We start from the raw sequence: 27,200 nt of genomic DNA on the forward strand, positions 1-27,200 counted from the left end.
GAATGCAGGATGCTTTGACAGTCGTAATTACAAGCCAGTTGCCAAGTGCCTGAATTGCAGTCACATGACTACAAAGATACTGTGACTGCCACAGCTTCAAGGACCAGCCATAAGTCTCCTCATTCAGCGCTGTCAAAACTTCAAACGGTCGCTGAATGAGTGGTTGTTAACCAAGGACTACATGTAGTTTTAACCATTCTGTGGAGTTGATTTCATGGCCTGGTCTACCAGGTGGGGCTGACATTATCACATGCACATTTTGGCTGGGGGAATGTGGTGCAACTCCAGGACTGATCTCAGCAACCGTAGTTCAACGAGGTAGAGAAGCAGAGGATTTAATTTTTTTTTTCTCTGTTTCTCTTCCTTTTGAGAGTAGGCATTCTCTTAAATTCATGGTGATCTTCCTTTCAGATAATTATGGTACTTTAAAAAAACCATGTGATTCCATCGCTATTAACCCAGCACATTACAGCAAGTTCCATGTTTACTTTATTACAGCCAAAGGCCAACCAGGTAGTATGTGTAACAGTATTAAGTGATAATATAAAAACAGTAAATCACTTACTAAAAAATATACCAGCATAATCAAAGCTGTATATACACACACATACACATTTACAGTTTAAAAAAATACTATATGACAGAAAAGATAAAAATTACATTGTGAGCAGCTGTCAAACGGCCAATTCACAGAGGTGAACTAGATATTATCTTGTGCCAGACTCGGCATGCCATCACACAGAATTTTGCCACATTCTATTTAATGAAGTCATTTTTTCTTTGTTTGACAGCAGTAGGGGAACATAAAATTGCTCTAATCAACTTGGAAAATGCAAGAGGAAAGGTGTAAAATATTTAGTGCAGTAGAGGAAAACACAAGCAGCATTTTCTATCATTCCTAATCCACACAAGGTAATATGTTCCTTAGAAGGGATATTTCAAAATCTGCCCTGTAGGACTGCCAATGGAAGCACATCAAATTTAATTTTTGCAAATGCTCTCCATTTGGAAAATAGAAGAAAGGAACAATGGCTGGCAGGCTCTCCTCAGAGATATGTAAACCACTTTTTAGTTTCCTCCATCTGTGAGTTTCATTCTTTTGAAAAGCTATAACCTCAATTTGTTACCTTAGTGTTACTTTGGCTTGCTCAAAATTCAGGGAGAACCAGGGAGCAAAACTTTAGAGGCTTCCATCTGGATTGAAAGTTATCAAGAAACACATGCGAGACCAAACCCATGGGGAAGAAATTATTCTTCAAGTAGTAGTTGGCAGTTAGTAGCCCAGATCTTGTTTTTGCCCCTTGGAAGTCTGACTTGGGATACATCTAGGTGGAAAACTGCTGTTAGTTTGCACCAATTTGAGTAGTCAATAATTGGATAAGAGCCAAGGTGTGCCCCATTAAACAGCTGTGGCAGGGATTTTTCCAGAAATATTTTGATGGCAGCAGGTACCAGCATCTCCTTTTGTGTGAAAGAATTTCAGAACAGCTGCTGAGTTCCCAGCGCTACATGTTCCATTTCGGCTTTCGTGTTCCCAGAAAAGTGGAATAGCACTCCAAGATACTTAAAACATTTTACCTGTTCTCTCTTGTGTCCACTAAAGGACCAGTTATGCAACTTAGGCTTTTGGCAAAGACCATTATCTTTGTCTTTGAATAAAGAGGGGCTGTTTCATCCCCATTACATTGACCTGTCCCACTCAGGTAGGCAGGGAAGGTATGTTATGGACCCCATCGATTAAGGAATGTCACTTAGCGGGTTCCAGGAAGACAGCCTTCTCTGCCGTTGCTCCCACCCTATGGAACACTCTCCCCACAGAGGTGAGGTGGGCCCCCACTCTCCTGGCCCTCTGGAAAGGGGTAAAGACCTGGCTCTGCCAGCTCTCATGGGGCTCAAGGAGAGGTAACCAACCCTGGGGTTGGTTGGCACCCTGAAGGCACTCACAGAGATGGTATTTATTTATACCATTTATCCCTTGGATTATCTTATTTATTTTTGATTACTGTTTTTATTGTATTTTAATTGGGTTTTATTCTTATTTATTGTAAACTGCTCAGAGTTGCTCATTGAGTGAGATGGGTGGTGACTAAATTTGAAATATAAATAAATAAATTTAATTGCAGATACTCTTCTCTGCATTGCTGCACAAAGAGTTCTCAAAGCCCTCCAAAGACCAAATGTTATGTTAATTATGGACACAGAGGACGCAGGAAATTTTCCTTTTAGAAAATGTCCTTCCTTTCCTGCAATGCTCACTTCAGTTGAATAGCAGTTACATATTACTGAAATTTAATCAGAAGGTCCATGCATAATTTTTAGAATAGATCTTGCTACCTGATATCAGAAACTAGGCAATCCTTATACATAAGGCAAGGTGATCATAATAGCCTAGCGATATCTGTGGCTTTTGAGAGTGGGGTTAGTAAGCTTATGCAGAACCAGAGTTTCTAGAGCTCTTTCCCAGTTTCACTCTATAATGCCCATTGTTATAGAGTCTTGCCTGTGACCATGTCAGGAGTTTGTAGACCTACCACATTTGCCAACACTAGATTGGGAAAGGCTGCTAGATATTCGGCTTCCTGTTAAATCAATACCTTTTTTGCCCATCTATCTTCCACACATAAATTCACACATGCATGCATGTGTAATACAGGTAGTCCTCGTTTAGCAACTGACTCATTTAGTGACTGTTCACAGTTATGACGGTGATGAAAAAGTAATTTTGCAACCAGTCCTTGCATTTACGACCTTCACAGGTCTGTGAGCAAAGGAAAGCTGAAGTAAGATCATAAGCACATTTGCTATTTCATTTAGCAACTGCTTCACTTAATGACCACGATGCTGGTCCCAATTGTAGTAGCTAAACAAGGACTACCTATAGTTTGTTCCAGTATAACACTGGGTTCATATCCTTACAAATATGGTTCTTGAATGACCAAATGTATAGATTAAATGTCAGAAGTGATGGTCATAATTAAGGAAGTTGGAAATAATCTCCTGGAGTTGGGGATCCGTACATATGCTCACTAAGCTCCTGTAGATTCAGGTCTAGCCTCAGAATAATCTGAAATAATGTTCTCCCAATCCATTTCCCTGCTCCAGACGTACCTGCCCAGATTCAAGTAGGCACCCCATTTGGTCTTGATTATGTCTACATGTGCCTGGAATTGTGGAAATAATTCTCATAGTTTTTAATGCTTTCATATGATCTATCACACTGAGGAGGTTAAAGGCAATTCATTTTTTATTGGGTTTTGAAAATAATCTGTTTTACTCAGGCTTCCTAATTTTACATGGTAGCCACATTCTACAATCTCCCACAATCCCCATTTTTCCTCTTCTATCTTTTCTTTTCATTGGCCTTAAAAAAAAAAAAAACTGAAATTTACCCTAGGTACTTTTAGCATGTTGGTGTGAAAGTATTTGGTATTGTATTTATTTATTTTGTATTTATTTATTTATTAAATGTATTTATTTATTTTGCTGCCTCTGTGCAGATAAATATTAACATTTTAAATAAACGATGTGCTTTTTAGGGAAAGTAGGCTGGAGAATAGGCTTCCATAGCTTATTTCAATGAATAAGTGTATGATATTTCCCTTGTTTTGTCATACACCAGTGTTTTTCAAATTTGGCAACTTTAAATGTGTGGACTCCAACATCTTACAGTTGCAAAGCTTGAAAAACACTGTACACCGTACTTGTTTGTATTGGTACCCTTTGCAGAGAAGTCATGAGAACACAATTTAAGTCTGGATAGATTTTATGGCTTTAATTGCACCCTTAAGCACTTCCTCATGGAAAAGCAAGGTAGTGGTATTTGTAAAAAATGCATACATTGCTATTCTGACTTGGGCACAAGTCCATTACAGTGAGGGCTGAAGCGCAACATGGCTAGCAGGAATACCAACTTCTGACCCAGTAGTGTTGCATGGTGGACCACAGGAGGTCTAATCAACTTTGTGGCTGTGACCAGTTGCCTGAAAGTGCAAAATTAGAGGTGTTATCACACATTTACCAAGCCACTACCACATAACTGGTGGTTGCATTTGGTTCGATGAGATCAAAAATAGTGCAGGCCTCCTCTACAGTCAGAAAACATAAATCTTCTTTTAGCTTCTGAGGATAACCCTGTACCACAGCTTGTTGTTATCTCCCCGCCCCCCCCCCTGGCAATTGTATTAGTGCACTAGCCTGCCAGCCTTTGCAGTTCATTAGAACAAATTCCCAAAGCGGCAATTTATTGAATTTCTTCTCAGTGTTGTCTAGTCAAGTGTCACAGTTTGCAGTTATTCATTCCAAGCTAATAGATTTCTTTTTCGGCAAGATTATTTCACTTAGGAATAAGAGTAATAAATGCAGCACCATGGAAACAGCTTAATGAAAATGATGTTAAATGCCTGCAATTGCTCTTTGGGTGTTTTAATTAATATGCTCTGAAAATGGCAGGGTTATTTATGGGATGGGCATAAATAATCCAACCCGTAAATAAAGGAAACTGAAGTTAGCTTGTTATATATCCATTTCAACGCTATGCTCATAAAGGAAGTTTGAATACCGGAGGACAATTAAGCTGCTCTATCATTTTACAATTTTCAAAGCAAGATTTTAAAGAGTAGAAAATGATACCCAGAGCATCAAGATCCCTTTTACTCACTTATCAATCCGAACAAACTATTTGTCTCTGTTGTTTCTTAACTTCTACTTTTAGCTGTGTCCCAGTTGTGAATTCGAATTGTAGGTACACTTCATCCAAGACAGATTTTCCTTTTCAAGCACATAACAGATCGCCCATTCTCGAGAAAGCCACTCTCTGTGTCTTTCTCAGAGTTACTGATCCTTTCTGATAGGAAGGAAGCTATCCCAAAGCTTTCAAGTACAGGAGCAACAGAGAGCCTCCTCTGTGGATGGATATTTTGGGCTTGCATCTAGGAAGTTTACTTTTTGGAGTTTATCTTTCAGCACTTAATGCATTTCTATTGCAGTATTATAACAATTATAATACAAAACTTGCTACCTGGTATGCAGTGTGTAATGTTTTAGATATAAACTTACAAGACAGAAAGGCCTGGATTCAGATCCCAGTCGTGTATTCTTCTGGACTTGGCAAGTTGTTAGAAATGGATGGAATATGGATTGTTCATCTGTGTTCTCCTTACCTTTGGGTATTTTGATACACGGGCATTCAAAATTCTATATGTAATATGGCAAATTGCCACTTGATAAAGGATTCGTCTGTATTCATGACTCATTTTTGCATTGTCAGCAAGAAATTCCTCTTAAACTTAATACCTTTTCTCAGCAAACCAAAATTTAAAATGTTAGCAGTTAATGGTATGGCTTTATCAACTGAAAGGGGAGAATATGGCAGCCTGTGTGGAAACCACTGAAAAATCAGTTCCTCATTAAAATGCGTAAAGCTATCAAGCTATTAAACACAGAGGGAATAGCTGCTGTCCATGCATTGTTGATAGCTTTTAAGGAAAAGTTAAAATGTTATTATGAAGACTATAAAATTCAAGGTGCTGATTATCACCTTTAAAGCCTTGTGTAGCACAGGGCCAGGTTATTTGCAAGAACACCTCTCCTTGAGAGTATCTGCCCTCCTCTTAAATGTTGTCATCTGGTGGGACCTCAGCAGTGGGCCTTTTCTGTAGCTGCCCCAGCCCTTTCGAACAGCCTTCTGGGAGGTAGTCAAGACCTGGCTCTTCCCCCAACCACCGAGCTAGGATGGAAGCGAGCCCAGCAGATATGGACTTAATGGGATGCAGTGTCACCACGGGGGGAAGTCTGATGTGTTGTTTGTAAGGGTTTTGTGAGAATTGTTTACTTTCTGTTGTTATTGCCTGTTGTGAGCTGCTTAGGATTATTGGATCTAAGATGGGTGGCCATATAAGTTTTATACCAAAAAATACAAATTTTAGACTTTTTCCAGCAGCCAGGCTATAGACACCTGGAATTAAATAGGCATATTATTGTGGTCTAAATGATAAAACATAAGATATTTTGTTGTCTATTGGTACATAAATCAATTGTATTTGGAAAGGACAAAGATGTAAATTTAATTTAGGAAGAGAAAGAAACCACCCTGTGGAAATCAATTGTCAAGAAATTGATAGAATACCAGCCCTGAGAGGTTTTGCTATCTGAAGCTCAAATTACAAAAAGATGAAAACTGACCTTTGCAAATTGCGTTTTCCAAGCTGCCCAAAGTCAGCTGAAGTGTTTGCATACAAATTCCTGGAAGTGTGATCTACCATTTTCTGACTGTAGTTGATTAAACTATGGAGAGATTCAGATTCTGAATGCAGCTGTTGGATCATTCTGGCACCCATCCCGAGCAAAGAAAAACATGTAAGAACTAACAAAACAAGCCCAAGTTTACAAAAGGAAAAGACTTAACAAAACTGAAAGAGCAGAAGCAGGGCATTAAATATGAAACACTGAAAGTCCTAGACAGTAGTACGTAACTTGAGGTCCCAGGGCCCCGTGTGACGCCCCACAGTCATGGAATGTGCACTAAGAGATCTCCAGAGTTGTTACCAAATTATAGTTGTGAATGCAATAGGGAGATGTATAAAAGGTATGACTGGAGAATTATTATATTAACTATTTAATTTTAATTAAATATAAATGATTTTTTTTTGTGGCACCCCCAAAATGTATGTATCCCTGTCCTTGGAAACTGAAAGAGCTTTTGAAATATAATGATAGATAGCAAGTCATTACTTTAACTTGTTTCAAATGTTCTTCAGAATAAGTCATTCCTTTCAGAATGTAAACAGTTCCTGATTAGGATATTGTAATGTAAGATTTCAACCAATTAATTACTGTACTTTGTAAAAATTCAAAATAGGGATGTTGTCTTTCTGGCTGAAAAATGTCATTGCTCTAGAGCAGTGTTTCTCAACCTGAGCAATTTTAAGATACGTGGACTTCAACTCCCAGAATTTCCCAGCCAGCATGGCTGGCTAGGGAATTCTGGGAGTTGAAGTCCACATATCTTAAAATTGCCAAGGTTGAGAAACACTGCTTTAGAGCCTCATAGATCCAGGTTCTGCAAGGACCACTCTGCAAATTCATGTGCCTTCAGTTCACTGGTTAAAAGGCTTTCCAGAGCTTTAAGAAATCTCCATACAGTAGTCTCCGCAAGAGACTTGTCCTGATGGCTGACACCGGCCACATTTCAGCAGTTTCTGAAACAGTAGTAGCTAGAACATTTTAGAGCAGCTGAAAATAAAGCTTACCTTCAGCCACAAAGTAAAACTGAAACACATGGAACCTTTCAGTCTATAAATCACTGTAGCCAATTAATTGTACAAACAGCATCTAGCCGACCAGAAAGAAATGTTCTGCCTGTTGCTTTTAATGCTGGTCAGAGAAGCAAAGAACAATTTTGTTTCCAGTGCCATCCCTTCAGTCAGCGTGCAGTACTGTTTTTTAGCTAAAATTATGAGCCTTCTGGCACCAAAAATAAAAAGGAATAACTAACAATATGATGTAAGCCCATGTCCTGCTTTGTCAGTGCAACATGGTTGTGCAGGTAGAGAACTCTATGTTGCATCATTACAGAGGATTGTCAAGGGTGAAGAATAAAGTTGTTATTTACAAAGAAGGCAAGCTGTGTAAGAAATGATTAGGTGTAGCCCATTATTTCAAAAGATTAATAGTCTCACTGAATGGTTGAAACCCAGGTACAATTCATAATTAACTGTCAAAGTAAGGTGTACGTAAACACCTGAAAAAGGACAGTGACTTTTTCTAATAAGCTATCAATTCCAAAGTTCTCTAGACCCCATTAGACAGTGTCATTTTTATGTTTCAGCTGTTAAGACAGACTGTTTTCCGTCGTCCTCTGCCCCCTTCTCAGACAGCCTGAGTCTGTCTTCCACCTTGCCTTAAAAAGAATCCCTTGGATATCCTCCAAAATTACCTGAAACAGTTGATGTTATGATTATCTTAACTGTGTTCAATTCTGTCTTTAACTTTTGGGTAGATATAAAGCAACTTTTCTTAATCTGGGGCTCTCAAACTGTATTAAACTATGGCCCTTATAATTTTCAGCAAGTATTTGGCTATAATGTCTGGGAACTGAGATGGCTATAGTCCACCTGGAGGTAGGCAAGGTTAAGAAGTTAGATTAGGATTGGGAAGACCCAGATCCAGCCATGGAGTTTTACTGGGTGACCTTGACCAGTCACTCATTCTCAGTCCAGCCTATTTCAGGTTCTTGGAGGACAAGCAGGAAAGAGATGAACAAGATTACAGAGTAACTGGGGCAGTGATGCTTTTTTGTTAGAAAAGCAAGAGAGAAAACACTGGCCAAATCGCTGGATAAATATAAGGTACAGTGGGGTAAAAAAGTATTTAGTCAGCCACCAATTGTGCAAGTTCTCCCACTTAAAAAGATGAGAGAGGCCTGTAATTTTCATCATAGGTATACCTCAACTATGAGAGACAAAATGGGGAAAAAATTCCAGAAAATCACATTGTCCGATTTTTAAAGAATTTATTTGCAAATCATGGTGGAAAATAAGTATTTGGTCAATATCAAAAGTTCATCTCAATACTTTGTTATATATCCTTTGTTGGCAATGACAGAGGTCAAACGTGTTCTGTAAGTCTTCACAAGGTTTTCACACACTGTTGCTGGTATTTTGGCCCATTCCTCCATGCAGATCTCCTCTAGAGCAGTGATCTTTTGGGGCTGTTGCTGGGCAACATGGACTTTCAACTCCCTCCAAAGGTTTTCCATGGGGTTGAGATCTGGAGACTGGCTAGGCCACTCCAGGACCTTGAAATGCTTCTTACGAAGCCACTCCTTCGTTGCCCGGGCGGTGTGTTTGGGATCATTGACATGCTGAAAGACCCAGCCACGTTTCATCTTCAATGCCCTTGCTGATGGAAGGAGGTGTTCACTCAAAATCTCACGATACATGGCCCCATTCATTCTTTCCTTTACACGGATCAGTCGTCCTGGTCCCTTTGCAGAAAAACAGCCCCAAAGCATGATGTTCCCACCCCCATGCTTCACAGTAGGTATGGTGTTCTTTGGATGCAACTCAGCATTCTCTCTCCTCCAAACATGACAAGTTGAGTTTAGACTAAAACGTTCTACTTTGGTTTCATCTGACCATATGACATTCTCCCAATCCTCTTCTGGATCATCCAAATGCTCTCTAGCAAACTTCAGATGGGCCCGGACATGTACTGCCTTAAGCAGGGGACACATCTGGCACTGCAGGATTTGAGTCCCTGGCAGCATAGTGTGTTACTGATGGTAGCCTTTGTTACTTTGGTCCCAGCTCTCTGCAGATCATTCACTAGGTCCCCCCGTGTGGTTCTGGGATTTTTGCTCACCGTTCTTGTGATCATTTTGACCCCACAGGGTGAGATCTTGCATGGAGCCCCAGATCAAGGGAGATTATCAGTGGTCTTGTATGTCTTCCATTTTCTAATTATTGCTCCCACAGTTGATTTCTTCACACCAAGCTGCTTGCCTATTGCAGACTCAGTCTTCCCAGCCTGATGCAGGTCTACAATTTTGTTTCTGGTGTCCTTTGACAGCTCTTTGGTCTTGGCCATAGTGGAGTTCAGAGTGTGACTGTTTGAGGTTGTGGACAGGTGTCTTTTATACTGATAACAAGGTCAAACAGGTGCCATTACTACAGGTAACGAGTGGAGGACAGAGGAGCCTCTTAAAGAAGTAGTTACAGGTCTGTGAGAGCCAGACATCTTGCTTGTTTGTAGGTGACCAAATACTTATTTTCCACCATGATTTGCAAATAAATTCTTTAAAAATCAGACAATGTGATTTTCTAGATTTTTCCCCCCATTTTGTCTCTCATAGTTGAGGTATACCTATGATGAAAATTACAGGCCTCTCTCATCTTTTTAAGTGGGAGAACTTGCACAATTGGTGGCTGACTAAATACTTTTTTGCCCCACTGTATTCCAACAACTAAACTGGTAATAGCATACCAAATTGATTGGATGAGGTTTCTGCCCACTATGTCTAGAAAGTAGCCAGACAGCCATGTTTGACCCTCGCCCCCCTCCATCCCCCATGTATTATAAAATCCTCATTATGCAGTGTGTGTGTGAGTAAATATTTTTTTTATTTAAATTGTATCTTGTATTCACCATGTCTTGGGTATAAGAATCACTTTGAAGAGAGTCATGTACCCTTGTGGAACAGGGGCAAGTAATTCTCAAAACCAATGGATGAAAGTTGGGGTCAAATAAGTGTCCTTAGAGTTTTTCTCGGGCTTTGCAGTGGTTTTGATTAAGTTCAGTGAGTTTTTCTCTCTACTGAGGACAGCAAGATCACCAGAACCTGGCCGAGATCCAGAAATAGCCTGGTAGAATAAGGCTCCTTTTACCTCCTAATGGATTCCCAGTTTGAGACATCCAGAGTATGATGTTGATCTACTACTTTAATCAGTTCTGTCCAGATTACTAAAAAGATAAAAATCTTTGTCTCATGGAGGCTTGGAAAGTGATGAAACCCAGAGAGAGAGAGAGAGAGAGAGAGAGAGAGAGAGAGAGAGAGAGAGAGAGGAAAATCAGAAATATTTCAATTCTCTTTCTGAATAGGGAGCTGCTTAATTCCTGATCAGACCCTGTCCGTATTACCCAGGATCATCTGATCTGACTGAAAACAACTGCACAGGTTCCAGATGTGACACATCACTGGCCAGTTATTTGATGTGGCCATCAAGCAAAAATGTGGATCTAATTACTCAAAACAAATCCATGGATTGCTATTTTGTAAAAATCTGCCAGTCAGGGACTAACATTGCAGTAGTCACTCTGTTGAGTTTTGTGCAACGTTTTTTTCTCCCCCCCCCCCCACCATGGAGAAACCTGTTTAAGAATTCTTGTGTCTTAACATGAAATTGATATGGATTTACAGTGAATATCTGTGGCATGAACTTAAGCTCTCATCTCCATATATTTATTTTTTTGCAAAGATATATTGATTTTCCCTTTCAACACAGTATTTTTCATGAAAATTCCCATTAGTGGGATAAGAGGGGAACTTTATAGCTTAAATCCTAACTAAACATCTATGAATGAAAGAAACCCTTTTGTTCATAGATTAGATAGAGGGTCCTGCTGGGAGAAGATTTTTTAGCCAGCTCTTTCTTTCCCTGCAATATCACTCCCATTCCAGATGGTTTCCCTGTGTACTCAGGCAAATATTTGGGGGCACAATAAATAGTTGGAAAGTGGGGGTAGGCGACAGTGTCAACCAGCAAAACTCTGCTCAGGGGCACTCCCATTAGCAAACTAGAACCTGGACCTATGTTAGCTGCAGGTCTTTAAGCCCCAACAAAGTTTTAAGACTTTCACAGCCAATATAAGCTTGGATCCAGAAGCAATGTCATTGTTTGAACTCCAAATGCTTGAAATGTAATAATTCAGTGTGGGATTCAGGGGAAAACCATAAGCACTTCACATACCTCTCCAAACATTTCAGCTGAAGGGCTGATGCTTAAACCATACCCCAAGTCCACTTTGCATTTACAAAGAAGTGACAGAGGTTCCTGCTGTTAGCAAGTTGTTGTTGTTGTTTTTAACCAAGTGTCCTGTTATCAGAGGGGATCCCCTAGATTTCTCCCTGTTTTCAGAACAGATGATAAAAGCTCTTCCTTTGAAAAGCAGCTGATTCTTTGTTTTTCTTTCCCTCTTTTTGGGGTGAACCTACAGAGAACCTACAGAGAAGCATAGCCAGGAGGGAGGCTCTGGTGTTTGCTATATCAAGGGAATAGCCGTCCAATACTTAATCAGAAACTGCTCCATGTTTGTCTTGGGGTGGGGAGGGATGAATTATCCTCCCTAATTTGCTGGGCACTTCAGGTGGGTCACTGTAATTTTTTTTTTTTTAACCTTGGAGTCAATGTTGACTCCTGGTGACTGCCTGGACACGTCCCTGCACTTCTCCTGGCAAGATTTCAGAAGTGGTTTGCCCTTGCCTCCTTCCTAGGGCTGAGAGAAAGTGACTGGCCCAAGGTCACCCAGCTGGCCTTGTGCCTAAAGTGGGACTGGAACTCCCGGTCTCCCGGTTTCTAGCCTGGTGCCTCAACCACCACCCCAAACTGGCGCTCCATTGTAAATTACCATGCTTTTAACTTTGGACTCTGTACACTTAGATCCCCCCCACCCAAATTTCATACACTCTTTTAAAAAGACAACTCTTCCAGGTGTAGGGCATTCACTGAGGGTTATTTCCGATCACTTTCCTCGTCCTGTATTCTGAAAAATAGCACAGCAATGCTGCAACCAAATAGTTTCATCGGACGCAAGTCTGGGCTCGCCTCTGACAGAGTTCTTGCGTTGTTTGACTTTTGCCATTGACATATTTAACGCACCATTCATACATTTAATATAACCCCCTTTCTGTCCACTCCCACCGGACCAGGATGGGTATTGTAGGCATTTCTTGTTTGCTTCCCTACCCTACGTGCTTTTGGAAACAATGATGGATTGAATATATGAAATTCTTTTGTGTTACAACAGACCTTTTATTTTCTCACTGTTTCCTTTCATAGCTCAGGGTACTAGAGAGCAATTTAGTAATAGATCTAAAGTAATCAAGAATCAGGTGAAAGGGGAATGTGTGGATTCAGTTTCCAGTAAAACCGTATTTGAAGTAAATAATAAGGTTAATTGCAGCAGTGTAGCAGAAGGAGTGGCATTTGGACGCGTCCACACCTATGTGTGTGAGTAATGGCGATTGCTCTTTGGACTTCCAGTAGTACCTACAAATTCTGGCAAAGGCATTGAAGTTCTGGCTTAGCTGTCAAAACTGTGTGTTCAGCGTTGCCTTTCTGCATTCCTCTTGCCCTTCCACCCTCTTCAGGGGTGGGGGGTGGGGAATGAACTCACATTTACTTTTTCCCCTTTACTTTTTGTTAATGTAAAAAAAAAAAAAGCTGTCATTGCCATTTAGTTAATTGGAGGCTGTTCTCTTGTGGAATTCAACTGCATTCTCATGCTAAACACAACATTTTACTGAATAGGATGAGAGCTGTAAATCCCAGGAAATAAATGAAGTGAATAGATAAAAATGTCAGTCAGTTTGCAAGATGTAGGAAGTATGGGCAGGGACCATGAGAGCCTCCTGAGTCGCATCATTCTTTTCTCAGATTAGAAATCTACCATCTGACAATGTTCTAAATAGGAAAGCAGTAGATGTTGTAGGGGAATAACAGCATTGAGACCAACAGGACACCAAAGTCATTGCTCATCGTTATAGCGAAGAAGAGCTTTTTGGTCATGCATCTTAATGATGAGAGGGTTTCAGGATCATTGTCAGTAGGGATCTCTCTAGCAACCTAAAATTCAACTGATTATTGTCCTAAATAAAAATTCTAACGTCTTTCAGAAAGAACACGGTCCTCCCACAGCAGTCCTATTAATACACATTTCAGGGGAGATCACGTACTGTACAGTAATATGAAAGTCACTTGGATTGAGATGGGTGGCTATAGAAATTGCCTAAATAAAATATTGTCTCAGTATTAAAACAGATCAATATCATTGTCCTTGTTACTGCAGGTGGGGAGATAAAGTTAAGGGGCTGGTGGTTTGAAGGAGGAGCCACTTCTTGGGAGTTCATAGCAGAGATGAAATGTGTATTATGGACCCTACCCTCTTAGGATGGTCCTCTGAGGGCTGGTCCCAGAAACAGCCCACAGTTTTGCTCTCTCCCTCTCCCTCTAGTGCTTGGTCAGACTTCTCCATATTGTCATTTTATCTCACCTGCAGTATCCTGTGATATGAAGCAGAAGTAGGAAAATAACGTGTGGCTGACGATGAGGAAGGAGATCTCTTAGTAGAACGCAGTTGTCACGTCCTGCCCCTTTGCTAACCCTGCTAACCCTCTCAAGCATGACTTCTAGTGATTCTTTTGTTTTTAACTTCTTAACAACAGCATAAATGAAATTGAAGGAATTGCCTAGACATTCTTGTGCTTTTTAAATCAACACAACCATGCAGGGTCTTCACTGTCTGGGAGCTTACATTTGCTTTTTCTTCCATGTTGAAACTAGTAGAGTTGGCTGTGATTGTGAACTATGTCTAGACATGTGCCTTCTTTCAGATTATATCATACTTTTCTCATTTTTTGTAGTTTCTGAAATTGCAGTGCAGCACCCACACAGATACTTTCAGTTAAGTGTTTTATTGCAAAAAATCTGCCATATCCTATGTGGATTCCAGCCAACAAATTATGATAGGACATACAGTACTTAGATGTCTTTTTTTTTTTAACTTGCCCCCTCAGCCTCTTTTTCCAGCCTCTTCTTTTCCATGTTCACTCATAGCAAATATAGCAGAAGTTGTGAGCAGTGCACAGGTGTTTCTCCATCTGCACACTCTTCTCTCTCTTCTCCTCTACACAAAATGTCTGGAACTCCAAAAATACAAAATACTCATTGGTAACTGTACCTTTTGGTGAGTCCTCCTTATATATCAGTAATGCTGTGTTTTCTAACCAGGAAAAATCCCTTTGATCATATTGGTATCCCTGTGTTTTGTAATAAACAATCATTTACAATGACGTTTTTTAAAACGTACAGCTACAGGACTAATGACAACTGGTAAGGTCTTCCTAGAGTTCAGTTTTTGGAACGTTACCTGCTAGAAGGTTAGCAACTGCTTTGCCTACTTTTTTTACCTCTTCAGAAACAGTGTTATTCTGACTTTTTTTTTAAAGAACTTTTACTTGCCCATAAATCATCCATTCCTGTTAATCCACGGGAAAATGGTCCTTCTGGTTTGAAAGCTGTTTTTGCCACTACACTGTAAAAGCTTTTCTAAAAAAAAGTTTGCATTTAGTTGTGTGAAACACCTGTGCGCACGCTGGAAGCAACTTGAGAGTTCAGGGAAAGAAAAGGACCAGAAGTGATCAATGTCTCTGCTGAAACTGAAGCTGCCACCCACCCCAACCAACACCAAAGGAAAGCAGAGTACAACATTCCACATTCTGAGAAATACACTTATGTTTCTGTTTTTCTCCCTAAATGGGTTTGTTCCACTGGGGGAGAAAGAAATACTGTAGCTAAAAAAATCTAAAACATGGGCTGATGACCAAAGATTGATGACATCACGTGGATTCTCCATGAATTCACTGTAAGTAGCCTTGATTGTCAGTCCTAAGGACCCCAGTTCTTGCTACAGAGACTCACTAAGCTGAAAATCTGTGATTTCAGAAGTGTGCAGATGTGTACATGATAGAGCTGAGCAATGGCCACTTTGTAATTATGGCTTATTATACAACCAGTGTGATTGTGATTGAGAGTGAACATTCTCTTTTTCCTTTTGAGATGAAGTGAGCTTCACAATGCATGGGATTCCAAGTAATAGAGTCATAATCATTGAGCCCATGCTCTGCCTCCAATTGCATAAATGTTACGTGTGAGTATTTTAAAGTCATTTTATCGTGAAAAAGAAGGCAATTTAACATAACTATTACCCTGTGCTCTTCATGAAAAATGCATTAAGCAATTATAACTGAAAGTAAGAGGTCTTGGGAAGCAACCTACTGCTGTGGGCGATGTGTCCCAGCAGCTGCAAAAAAGTGTGAAGCCTTATTAAATGCCACAATTATTAGGAAGGTGATGGTTCATGTAATGGTGGGGTGCAGGCAAAGAAAGTGTGCCTGCCATGTGGAGTATTTCATAATCCTTTTGATGAAAAATGTTCAATTTGTTTTGTTGAAACAGAACTATGTTTTCATAGGCAGGAACAGCATTAGTAGTAGTGTGACTGAATACTATTAAGTAGATTCCTTGAATTATGGTTATGAATTAAACACACTCTCCTTGTGAACCATGGCAGAGCTTTGATCCAGTTAATGCTTTGATAAAGTGCTGGGTTGTGTTATTGTCCAGATCCAGTTCTCAAGTAATTTTTCCAGTGCTTTGACTGGATAAGTCTGATTGTATGAAATGTCTTTTACAAATCAGCAGCCATGGACAAAGCTAACTCATCACAATGAAAGCTGATTTTCAGCCCAAAGCAACTTTTCTGAGTAGAATTGCTTATTTGATAGCTAATGATGCTGCCAGTTTAGATAATTGTCTCCCAGATGTGGATAGTTTTGGGACATTTTCACTCCCTTTAGTGTTGGCCACTATGTGGTCTCTTGACATGGAACTCTGCCCAACCACAGCTCCCTGTTGAGCATGACTGCAAATGCATTTTAACTCATTCATGCATTGCTTTTTAAGAAGTGCATTTTAACAATCTAAGAATTTCACAAAAAGAATGTAAAATTCTGGATTGTAGGACAATAGATGTAGGAGTATAGTTTCAATGTGTTCTTCCACTTTTAAAAGCTCTTTGCATATTGTAAATTATCCAATCAGGGGTACTATATAGAATCCTTTCCTCTCTAATGACCATAACATGTAGCTTGCAGTGCTACAATTGAAGGGTTTTAGAATGTGTAGAACAGCTCTTAAAGCAATGTCATTCTCGCACTACATTTCCTTACTTGCAATATGTAAGCACTTGTAGGAAATAACCAAAGATAAGTATTGGTCTGATGGTGGCAGACCTAGATGCAAGTATAACATTATAAGAGTTACAGAAAAAGGCTCAGGACCTTTTTATTATATACATAAGATTCCCATCTGATTGCACCAATGTCTTGGCCATGTTGTTAGAAAAAATGCAAGGTTTCATGTTATTGAATAGTTCTGGGTAGATGGGACACTCTTAGATCTGGAGCCAGTGGATCACAATTGCTATTATTATTGTAATTGATGGACTGTTGACAGAGTTACATGGACTGAAAAATCATCACTTTATTTAGCCAGGTTTCGGCAGATACTGTTTTGCTGAATTGCTACAGCTAGCAACTCCTGTCGGTAGCCTGCCTCTAAACCTTTCAGTCCTGTCCAATGGCCTCCTTTTTTCTGTCCTTCCCAAATGCAGCTGTCAGTATCACTTTTGTGGTTCCTTTATTTTTAGAGAGAGAGCTTTAAGCCCAGCTTATGTGGCCATGGTCAGCACAACATCACTTGGTTGCTCAAATACTTGGAGATTATTTGTCAAGGCTCCTTACTAGGGGAATGCAACATTTGTCAGTGCTAGAAAATTGAACTTGATCATTTGAAAAGCTTAACTAACATTTGAAGTGGTTTTGTGAATCTACCCAGCAGTTTGTAATAGAACTGTACTATAAATGTAAATGAATGAATGTATTCTGCAATTTCACACGCGAACACAAATCCTACACAGTGGCTCTGTTCACGCAACACACTAAGCCATGCTTTGCTTAACTTTGATTTACTGAATAAACCACAGTTTTTACTGGTGTTACACATTGAGCAATTCACCATGACCTACACATTGCAGTGGCTAGATTCAGAATATAAACTGGAACCAAAGAAACAACGTGATGGCTTTCCATGGTGTGTGAATGAGGTATGTCAAAGAGAATCATGTTATATGTGAATATGGATAATTTTGTATAGAGTATATATAATTTCCCTATTTATAGGGTGAAATATCCCAAAAAGTTCTGTTAGTCTTTGAAATCACTTCATAAGTTCACTGGTTTCCTATCATGCTATAGCTTTGGAAGGGATCTCCAGAGTAACACAATATGTAGTTTGTCTTCTTGACTTGATGCTCTTGAAATACGCTGGCCTGCAGTTTTGATCATTCTCCATCAGCAGTGGTCAAGATTCCAGGGAATTACTGTAGCTACAGTCCAGGGGTTCCAGAAGGCCTCAGTTTGGGGAAGAGGAAGCCTGATGTAGTGTATGATGGTGGAATTTATGAGGGTTTATTAATCCTTACCAATTATTAGCCAGCCTGCTCCTTAGCTACCAAAACAAGAGGAGATTTCGTAAGTTTGTTTAGTCATTCTCTTTCTGCCTCCAAGACCTTTTGTAACACTGCCCTTATCTAATCACATAGGCTGTTTCCTTTCTAGCAGAGATGCCAACTTTGGGCTTTCCTTTTGCCAACATTCTCCCACAGACATCTCTGTGTGACCTATTGCATCCAATGGGTTCCCTCCTCTAGTTACTCATTAAACTGCTTTTCTGGTTAGCCTTTCCTGGTTTTATTTGCTAAAGTTTCTCCCAGCCTGCTTTTAATGGAGATTCGATTTGGCAAGAAAGTCCACAAATGTTACTGAAAAAAGGAGAACCAATAATGTTCCAGATTCCCAAAGGTTTCCTTCCTGTTAACTTGGAAATGATTTAATCATCAAAGTAGCTATTTTGCATGCAGACATGTTTTAAGTAGGAATTTCCCAGGAAGCCTTCTTGAAGAATTCATCTGGCTGTTGGTTTTTTTTCACTTTGTAGCATATCTTCTATAGCATATGTAGATCCAGATGCAGTAAAGTTCAAGTGATTAAGGAGATGTGGCTGAGAAATTAGCATACGTGGCTTTTAAGGGTACAACATACTGTGGGGATTAAAATTAAGGAGTGTGTTTTAACCATGTCACTTTGTAAGTTTGGCATAGCTGATTGCAGGGAAAGGACTCTTTGAACCTTGGGAGTCTACAGGCAAGAGGAAGCTGGGCAAAGTTATACAGGGTGGAAGACAGTCATCTCGAGATGAAAGATTAAGGCTTCTCAGTTCACAGGTACTCATTGTATCTGCAGTTAGAAAGGCAGACTTGCTGTCTGAGCAGATAGACTGAAAGACTTCTGAACAACAGACCCCAAAAATCCATAAAAATCTTGCAAGGACACCAATTGGAGCTGAATATGGGTCATGAACAGCAAACATTGCAAGGGAGCACAGAAACACAAGTTTGAACTCTTAAGGCAGAGGGCTGTATCTAGTTCTTTGCAATTCATGCAGTCAACTGGTTGCTCATGGAAAGCATTCCATTCAAGTTCCCTATTTGATTTCATGTCATATTAAATCCTGTTACTAACCAAATCAAGGGTCCTGGGAATGGGGGAGGGCTGTTTTGGTTTCTTACAGGTGTAAAAATACAAATGGAATTATTGTTGCTTGCAAAAGTTGAAGCATCTTTAGTCAAAATGAATGTTTCAATGACTCCCAAAGTGAATAGAAGGTAACGCAGCCTCTGCATTGTACAAAGGTAAACACAGATTTGATTGTATACTTACTATTTACTTGCAGTTGTTTACAGATTCAAAATAAGAAAACTGAATACAACAGGTGAGAAAACTTGGACACCTTTTCAATCAGGACTTTGTAGCCCCTTCTTTGGCAGAAGAAATAGCTTTCAAATATTTGCTATAGGCAGCTAAGAATCTTTTTATTCTTGCTTTTGGTATGTTTTCTCACTCTTCCTTGCAGAACTGTCCTAGTTCAAGAATATTCTGAGGTCTCTTTGCATGCACTGCATGTTTGACATCTCCCCACAGATTGTCAGTGATATACAAGTCTGGGAACCATGAAGGCTATTCCAAAACCTTTCTCTTTATTTCTTGTAAATGTTTCATGATTGATTTGGGAGGCTATTTTGAATCGTTGTCTTGCAAACATTTCCAAACTCTTTTCAGTTTCAGTTTCTTTGCTGACTGTGAAACATTAGCTTCTTGAATATGTTGATATTTAGTAGAATCCATCCTTCCGTCCACCCGCACAATAATTCCTGTGCTCCTGGGGTGCCATATAACCCTCTTGCTTAAAAGCTTGCAAAGTGTCCTTTTCTTCAAATTCCTCAGACATTGTTCTTCAAATGTTTTTCATGTAGTGGCTGAAAAGGTCAATCTTGGTTTCATCAATCTAAAGCACTTTGTTCCAAAGGGTTTCAGGCTTATTAAAGTTTGTTGGCTTATTTGTTTGCATCACTTAGACAATGACCTATGATGAGATTAGAGAAAATATTTCTTTCTGATAACTCTCTGATGAAGATTATTGTGGTATAATCAGTGCTGCATAGAGGACTTTTGGACAACTACTCCATTGTCAGTTTTGCAGTGATTGCGGATTCTGCTTTGCAGATCAATGTCCCATAATCAGTGAAAAAGTGAATCTAAAAAAATGTTGGCTATTTCCAAGATTTAGGAATATTTCTGAGTTAGAAGAGTTCCACAAGGAAGAGTAAAATAAAAATCCCAAAGCAAGAACTAGAAGACTCTTAAGTGACTATAGGAAATGTTTTGAAGTTGTTATTCCTGCCAAAGGCAGTAGTGACTGAAAAGGTGTGCAGTCTTTTGGCCTGCCATATTCACTGTCTTCTTATGTTGAATCTGTAAATAACTACACATACATCATAAGCATACTGTATGTACTCACATTTTCAGAAAGATGTTGTGTTTAACTTTATACCATGTAGAGGTTGTGTCAGCTTCTGTTCAGTTCAGGAGTCATTGATATAAGATTGGACCAGGGGTACCTAAGTGTGTACAACTGTAGAAGGTCTGGAAGAGGACTTTATGGAGCAGTTAGTTCAAAGCTTTGTGCATTTAGCAGGATTCCTAAAGCATGACTGTGCTGCACGATAATAGGACAACCACTGAAAACCCATATTCACGTCATATTCCTATCTCTAACAAGTAAAAATTATCCTGTGACGAGACATCATGGGATGCATTTTCATGTCTTACACAGTTACAAATACAGTGGAGCCTCGGTTTACGAACTTAATTTGTTCCGTGACTCTGGTCGCACCCCGAATTGGTTGCAACCCGAAGGAAATTTCCCCATAAGGTTCAATGTAATTACCGTTAATCCATTCTGGCGTGGAGGACAGGGAGGCGGCTATTGCTTGGAGGGAGAGTCCCCCTCCCTACGACCACGTGTCAGGGGTGGAAAATGGCCGCGGACCACGTGTCAGGCGGAAAAATGGCCACGGAACACGTGTCAGGGGCGGGAAAATGGCCATGGACCACGTGTCGGGCGGAAAATGGCCACAGACCACGTGTCAGGGGCGGAAAAATGGCCACAGACCGTGTCATGGGAGGGAAAATGGCCGCGTATCCTGTTTGTACCCCGAGGCGGAGTTCGCAAACCGAGGTAAATTTTTGCGGCTGGAGCTGGTCGTAACCCGAAAAGTTCGTTAACAGAGGTGTTCGTAACCCGAGGTTCCACTGTACAAGGAAATGTAATTTGGTAATATAATATGTTTCAGGGAGGTAGTCTTGGGACACTGGATCTAGGAATGTGGTTTTCTTGTTTTCTTTCTAATATTTTGTTCTGCCACTAGGAATCCTGTATAAAATTGGTAGTGAAGTAGCCAACCCTTCAGTGGCTCTTTCAGCCCTTTCAATATAATTTCCCCCATACAAACAGATAAACACTTTCATATTGTCTGAATATTAAGCCATAGGTTGTTTATTCACGGCTGGTTGAGTGATCCACAGTTGGCTGCATTCACACATCATGCCAAGCTATAAAACATGATTTATAAACCATAATGGCCAGTCATAAAAAAACTAAGCCAAAAACAATCCATCATGACCTACTATGTAAACTAAATCCTAAACCAATCTTACATGTGATCCAGAGATCAGTGGATAATCATTCTAACTACAAACACACGAACAAATTCAACTAGTGTTTTCTGTTCTTGCATGAAATCTAAAAAGACCTCTCATCAGATTGGCCTCTGCTCTAGTCTTGAATTAATATGCACCTGTTTTTACAATCCCATTAATTTGGTGTCAGGATCTTAGAGCATTTACTAGAGGAGAGTAAAAAAAACATAATAAACTGAAGGGATACAACAATATATCTGCTCATAATAAGTATTTAGAGATGTCACCCTTGGCTTAAAGGAAATCGTTTAGAGAGCAATTATGTTTCAAAAGAGAATCATTCTTGTAAAGAATTTAAATTTAAATCAAGATTTTTTTAAGCTTGCCAGAGCTATAATTACAACGCCTGCAGTGATTTCTGCTCTATAGAGAAGGGTCATTTCATCACAAAATTGCCTTGGAAAATCTGAATAATGTGAGCCTGAAATTTGCTTCAGCTTTTTCATAGGATGGAGATATCCCCATGCCCTATGAAAAAGCTGAATTTTCTCGGGCAATTTAAGAAGGGATAAAGGCGCTATTCTCAACTTAAAATTATCTCTCCTTTGTGCCCTTGAGAAGCAAACTCCAACACCTTTCCTGCAGTCTCTCAGCCGCCTTTCATTGCCTGCACAGCCAGCATTCTCACTAGGTTTTTTTTCTTTTTTTCTTTTTTTACATTTTGGCTGATTATATCTTAAGTGGCAGGCCTTGTATGTTTCTTTGGAGACAACGTCCAACCAGCGTTTGTGTCCCCTCAAATTCAGTTAAGCATTTGTGGTCTGAGATATTTGTTTAGACTTTGCAAAAGGGATTCACAGCTGAATGCAGGAGCGGTTGCACATTTGTCAAAATCCAAAGCCACCCGTAGACTGATCTATATTTTTATCATGTTAACCTAACCTGGGTACATTCATAGGTTCATTCTAATGGGGGATAGAAAATATTTATTTATAGCATCGTTCTCAGTAATGTAGTGCACAAGCAAACATTTTAATGATTGGCCAGTACCAACACCTCGTTCTCTTTCTTTAGTCCTTAGAATACATCCTACTCCTTAATAGGGGTCTGCAGTGTTACAGAATTCAGAAGCAGAAAAAGGGAAATATAGCGTCTGTCTGCAAAATCTTAAACCAGATGCATCTTCTTCTGGGATCCCTTGACAGCTCCACAGTTCTAGGAAAAGGCACCGTTGCTTCCAGGGGTTGCAGGCAGATGCTGCTTTTCATCATAAAATTGCCTTGCAAAATTTGAATAATAAATAATAAGTAAATAAGTAAGTAAGTAATAAAAGGGCTTTCAAATCCAAAGCACTGAATATTCCGTAATCCCTTAGGCAGCTGCAGGCAGGTTACGCTCATTTCAATTACTGACCACCTTGGAGTTTTAAAGCAATCTCTTTAACCAAATGCTTTGCTTTGTTTTTCTTTGTTACATATGGTGCAAAAGGCAGATGGGAAACTCCACTATTTTTTAATAAACTCTTGCATGTTCTGCATTCATATTTTATAATATATTAGTCATCAGGGTCCCTAAAAGATTTTCATCAAAACTGGGTCAGATGGTAGCTTGTGGAGATTTCTTTGTATATCATAACTTTCTCTCTCTCCCTCTCCCTCTCCCTCTATCCCTCTCTCCCTCTCCCTCTCCCCCTCTCCCTCTCCCTCTCCCTCTCTCTCTCCTCCCCCCCTCTCTTTCCCCAACAGGAGTAACCAAGGGTTTATGCACATGAAGTTGGCAAAAACCAAAGAGAAGTATATTTTGGGTCAGAACAGTCCTCCGTTTGACAGTGTGCCAGAGGTTATTCACTACTACACCACAAAAAAACTTCCTATCAAGGGAGCCGAACATTTGTCACTCCTGTACCCTGTTGCTGTCCGGACCTTATAATTGTTCTGCCCGCGCTCCTTCCTGTGGATTGGAGATGAAGGATGCAGCAGCGGAAGGATCCCTCCATCGGCTTCTGCAGCATTTCTTGGAAGCAGATAACCCCTTCGGCCTTTCCGGAAACAGACTGTTGTACAGTAGTATGAGTGGAATTGTTGCACTACTTTGCATGTCCCGTGTGGAAATGTTGGCTTCTATTTATACGAGAGAAAATGGACTCAGGCGTAAAAGAAACGCATCCTTTTCCAGGAATCCCAACCCATACTCCCAGGAATGGAAATCTTGCCAAACCCAAAGAAAGCCCTTCGAAACTTTCTGCCTGTGACCAACAACTTGCTCCCCTCCCAGCTGTGTTTGGGGAGAGAATAACGGACATTCAGACCAAACCTGCAAACGGACACGCACTCTTCTGGGAGTGGAGTGGGGGCGAAGAGAAAACCAGCTTTGCTACACCCTCCAGGCTTGGGAACTAGGTATTACACACTCAACCCCAAATTTGCGTTGTTGTTTTCATGCGCAAATTAACCCAACACGAAGACCCCCCCCTCTTTTTTTGTCATAATGAGGATGTCATTTTAAAGATCTCAATGAGTAATTTTGCAATGGCAGAAAGTGTTTGGTTATTTATGAATAGGGTATGTACTTAAATAGTGGTTTAATATATATACATATATATATATATTTTTATTCCCCTCTCCTTTTTTGGGGAGGGGGGTACAACAATAAAGCTCTAAGGTTTTTTGTGCCGATTCCTAGATTAAAGGCGGTGACTCAGTTCTGTTTTTTGTTGTGTATGTACAATGTAAGTGGTGATGGTTCAGTGATTTCCCATGGAAGGTCAGGGTGATGAGGGTTGATGTTTACATGACCATATTTCAGACCTAGTGACCCTTCCACAGGACAGGCTTCCTCCTGTTGATAATGGCTTCTGTGTGAAGAGTGGCCCCACCTCAGGGATATGGGGAAAACCCATGAGTACCTTTTTCTTCTCTTCTCTTTTTTCTTTTCTTTTCTTTTCTTTTCTTTTCTTTTCTTCTCTTTTCTTTTTTGTTTGTTTCTCAAGATTCATAATGAGACAAGTAGCAAAATTTAAATCAGGCCTACTTTCTCCCCCCCCCCACACACACACACAAATATTTTGTCATGCACAGAAATAGGAGTAGTTACTGTACTCCACACATCCTGTCACTTTCTTCATAACCATTGGAATAATTGCATCAAAAGCTCCTATCCTTCACACTGTCACTACACTTGGCTTCTACCTCATTTATAAAGTATAGGCCCGTCTCTCATCTTCTGCCAGGTCTGGCATGTATTCTTTTTGCCTCATAAAACCTATTTAATTGGCAGCCTCTTGATGTGTTTCTCCTTCTTCCACACCAATGGCAGATACAACTTACCAGGGCATGATTTTTTCTCTTTGCAGCATCCAGTGAACTGGATTTAAGGTAGGGAGAAGCACATCATACAGGTGTCAGGTCTGCCTCAAGCAGCCCCAGTTTACTAAATTTGTTAAAATACTGAGCCCAATCGTCTGCATCACTCTTGTTTATAGCACGACACATTTCTACATTGGTGATCTAAGTCAAGATTCAAACTTGCGGTTTTCACTGTGTCTTTGTTGCAATAAGACTGTAAAATTAACATTTTAACTAGACTGCCTTTGAAAAATACCACTCCCTTTCATTCATATGCTGGTTTAGAAGTATAATGGAATAATTGTTACTCCAGTGACTGTGTAAAATACTGCTTTGTTGTACTATACAATGTGAAAAAAGTCCTCAGATGATCTGGTTTATAAATAGTATCTTTATTGCCTGGTTCATTTTAGTCCCATATAGACCATTTTTCAGTATGGTATTAATGACAGATTTACCTGTTGGAGGACAATGAAATAAATCTCTGTAAAATGCGTGTTGAATTGGCTGCCACTATTGTAACAAGAATGTTCAGAATAATTTTGCATGCCAAGTGTCCCTGTTGCTGTTGGTTTTTTAACAGATACTGTGGGATTTTCTCCCTAAATGAAGTAAAAAAAAAAAAAAACATTTTTAAATGAAACAAAACAAAACCAAAACAGTTGAATTCCTTCTTTATTTTCTTCACAGCTTTTCCCCCATAGAATGCATCCTTGCTCCAGATAACTTCTAGAATCCCCAAGGTTAGCTACAATTTAATATCTCTTTAAAACATGTAAACAATTACAGCACAATTGGTTCACTTAAGGTACATTCAGCCACTGTTGGAAGTATTTTCATAGCCACGTTGTCAATCTGTTGTAGAGCACAGGCTAAATTTTGTAAAGCCCCTGAATTCTGTGAAGAAGTTGGTGTCCATATACCACTCTCTGCCAGAGTACTTAATTGTTGTGGGGGCTGTTTGTTCCTGGGCTGCTGAAATATCAGCAGGAGTAAGACAAGTTTTTACCCTGCCAATAAGATGAGAACACTCTGGTGTCCCTTTTCCAGCCACAACAGAATAAATCAGTTTATTGAAGGCATTTGTATGCCACAAGATGTAATACCAATCTCCAACATGACTTCAGATAAACATTCTTCCCACTAGAAGAACTTAGAAAGCATCAACTACTATTCAGGAATACCATTAGCAGTTCTTAGGTTTGGAATCCACTGTGCACTAACTAAGCACTTGATACCAGGAGTAAAAGAACTTTTGATTTTCAGACATTGAGTTATAGGGGATTTACTTCAGCTTTCTCATTTACCGTGTCTCATTTAAGTCTTTTCTTTATGTAAAATTCATTTGCCACATCTGAACTTACCTCCTGCGGGAATCTATTTTAGCCTAGCCACTTACTGTGGAGAACAACATTTCCAGTTCCTCATGACTGTGTAATGATATAGCTGTGTAAGTATACTGTGCCACCTGAATCACAAAAAAAATTGAATTGGCCCAAAGGCAAGAGGAATCCATGGGTGATAACACTTGCTCCAAAACTACGACTTCTTCCATCATATGCAGATTATCTCATTCTTAAATCTTTTCTTTCGATTTTTGTGATACACTGTCATCTTTGACAGTCATTTTTTTTTTTTTATTCTGAGAAAATATGGACACCTGGAACTGCTAGAAAAAGCAGGTTCACCACATGTTTCTTGGAAGTCAATACTGGCCACTTGCAGGAGGTTATCCAAACTGAGTTGTCTTCTCCCTCTCAAGAGAGATTCCCCCTTTCTGAATGTGGAACCTTCATCTAGACTTGTCTCATCCCTATTTTGAATCACTTCCCAATACTCTAGGCCACTGTTGTCCAAACCTGGCCACTTTAAGATGAGTGGACTTCAACTCCCTGGGAGTTGAAGTCCACTCATCTTAAAGTGGCCAAGTTTGGACAACACTGCTCTAGGCTCTAGATATGAATCTTTATACTCTGCACCAAAACAATTAAATTCTGCACCCAATCAAGTTGGCTAAAAAAAAGATGGAGCATATAGATTATGCATGTAGGTTTCGGTCCTCATTTTGAAGAAAAGTCTGGCTTTACTAACTTTGGAAGAGTCACGAGCACAGGAGACCCACCCATAAACATTGAGTCACATCTCTAGTTCAGACATCAGGTCATTGTCACTACTTCTGTAAGCATATATATGCAACATATAAAGCAGGTAGATGTTCTGTCCACTAGTATGTTTGTGTTTCATCGGGCTGGGGCCACAAACACTCAGTCCTCACTTCTTTTTCCCTCCTGCAGAGCAGCAACACACCCTCCTGTCCTCATTATCACATGTAACTGCATACAGAGGCAGTACCTAGCTGTCCTTGGCATATCTCAAACCAAAAAACAAATAAACCCTAAGCAGAGCTGGTTAATGCTTGGCTG

At 39.9% G+C, this 27,200-nt stretch overlaps 1 protein-coding gene across 1 annotated transcript in view; it reads left to right on the forward strand.

Annotated features, from left to right (window-relative positions):
* The window catches only part of SHB (SH2 domain containing adaptor protein B), a 142,197-nt gene extending 115,532 nt beyond the window's left edge, over positions 1 to 26,665 (forward strand). The window contains exon 6 of the mRNA XM_088129830.1: positions 23,179 to 26,665. Coding sequence (XP_087985956.1) covers positions 23,179 to 23,362 — 184 coding nt within the window. The 3' untranslated portion in view covers positions 23,363 to 26,665. The remainder of the gene's footprint in view (positions 1 to 23,178) is intronic.
* Positions 26,666 to 27,200: the final 535 nt, after the last annotated feature.

The sequence above is a fragment of the Python bivittatus genome, unplaced genomic scaffold (genome assembly GCF_059951505.1).
Source record: "Python bivittatus isolate LINGU-HERP-01145 unplaced genomic scaffold, Pbiv_v1 ctg000850_np1212, whole genome shotgun sequence".
NCBI lineage: Eukaryota > Metazoa > Chordata > Lepidosauria > Squamata > Pythonidae > Python > Python bivittatus.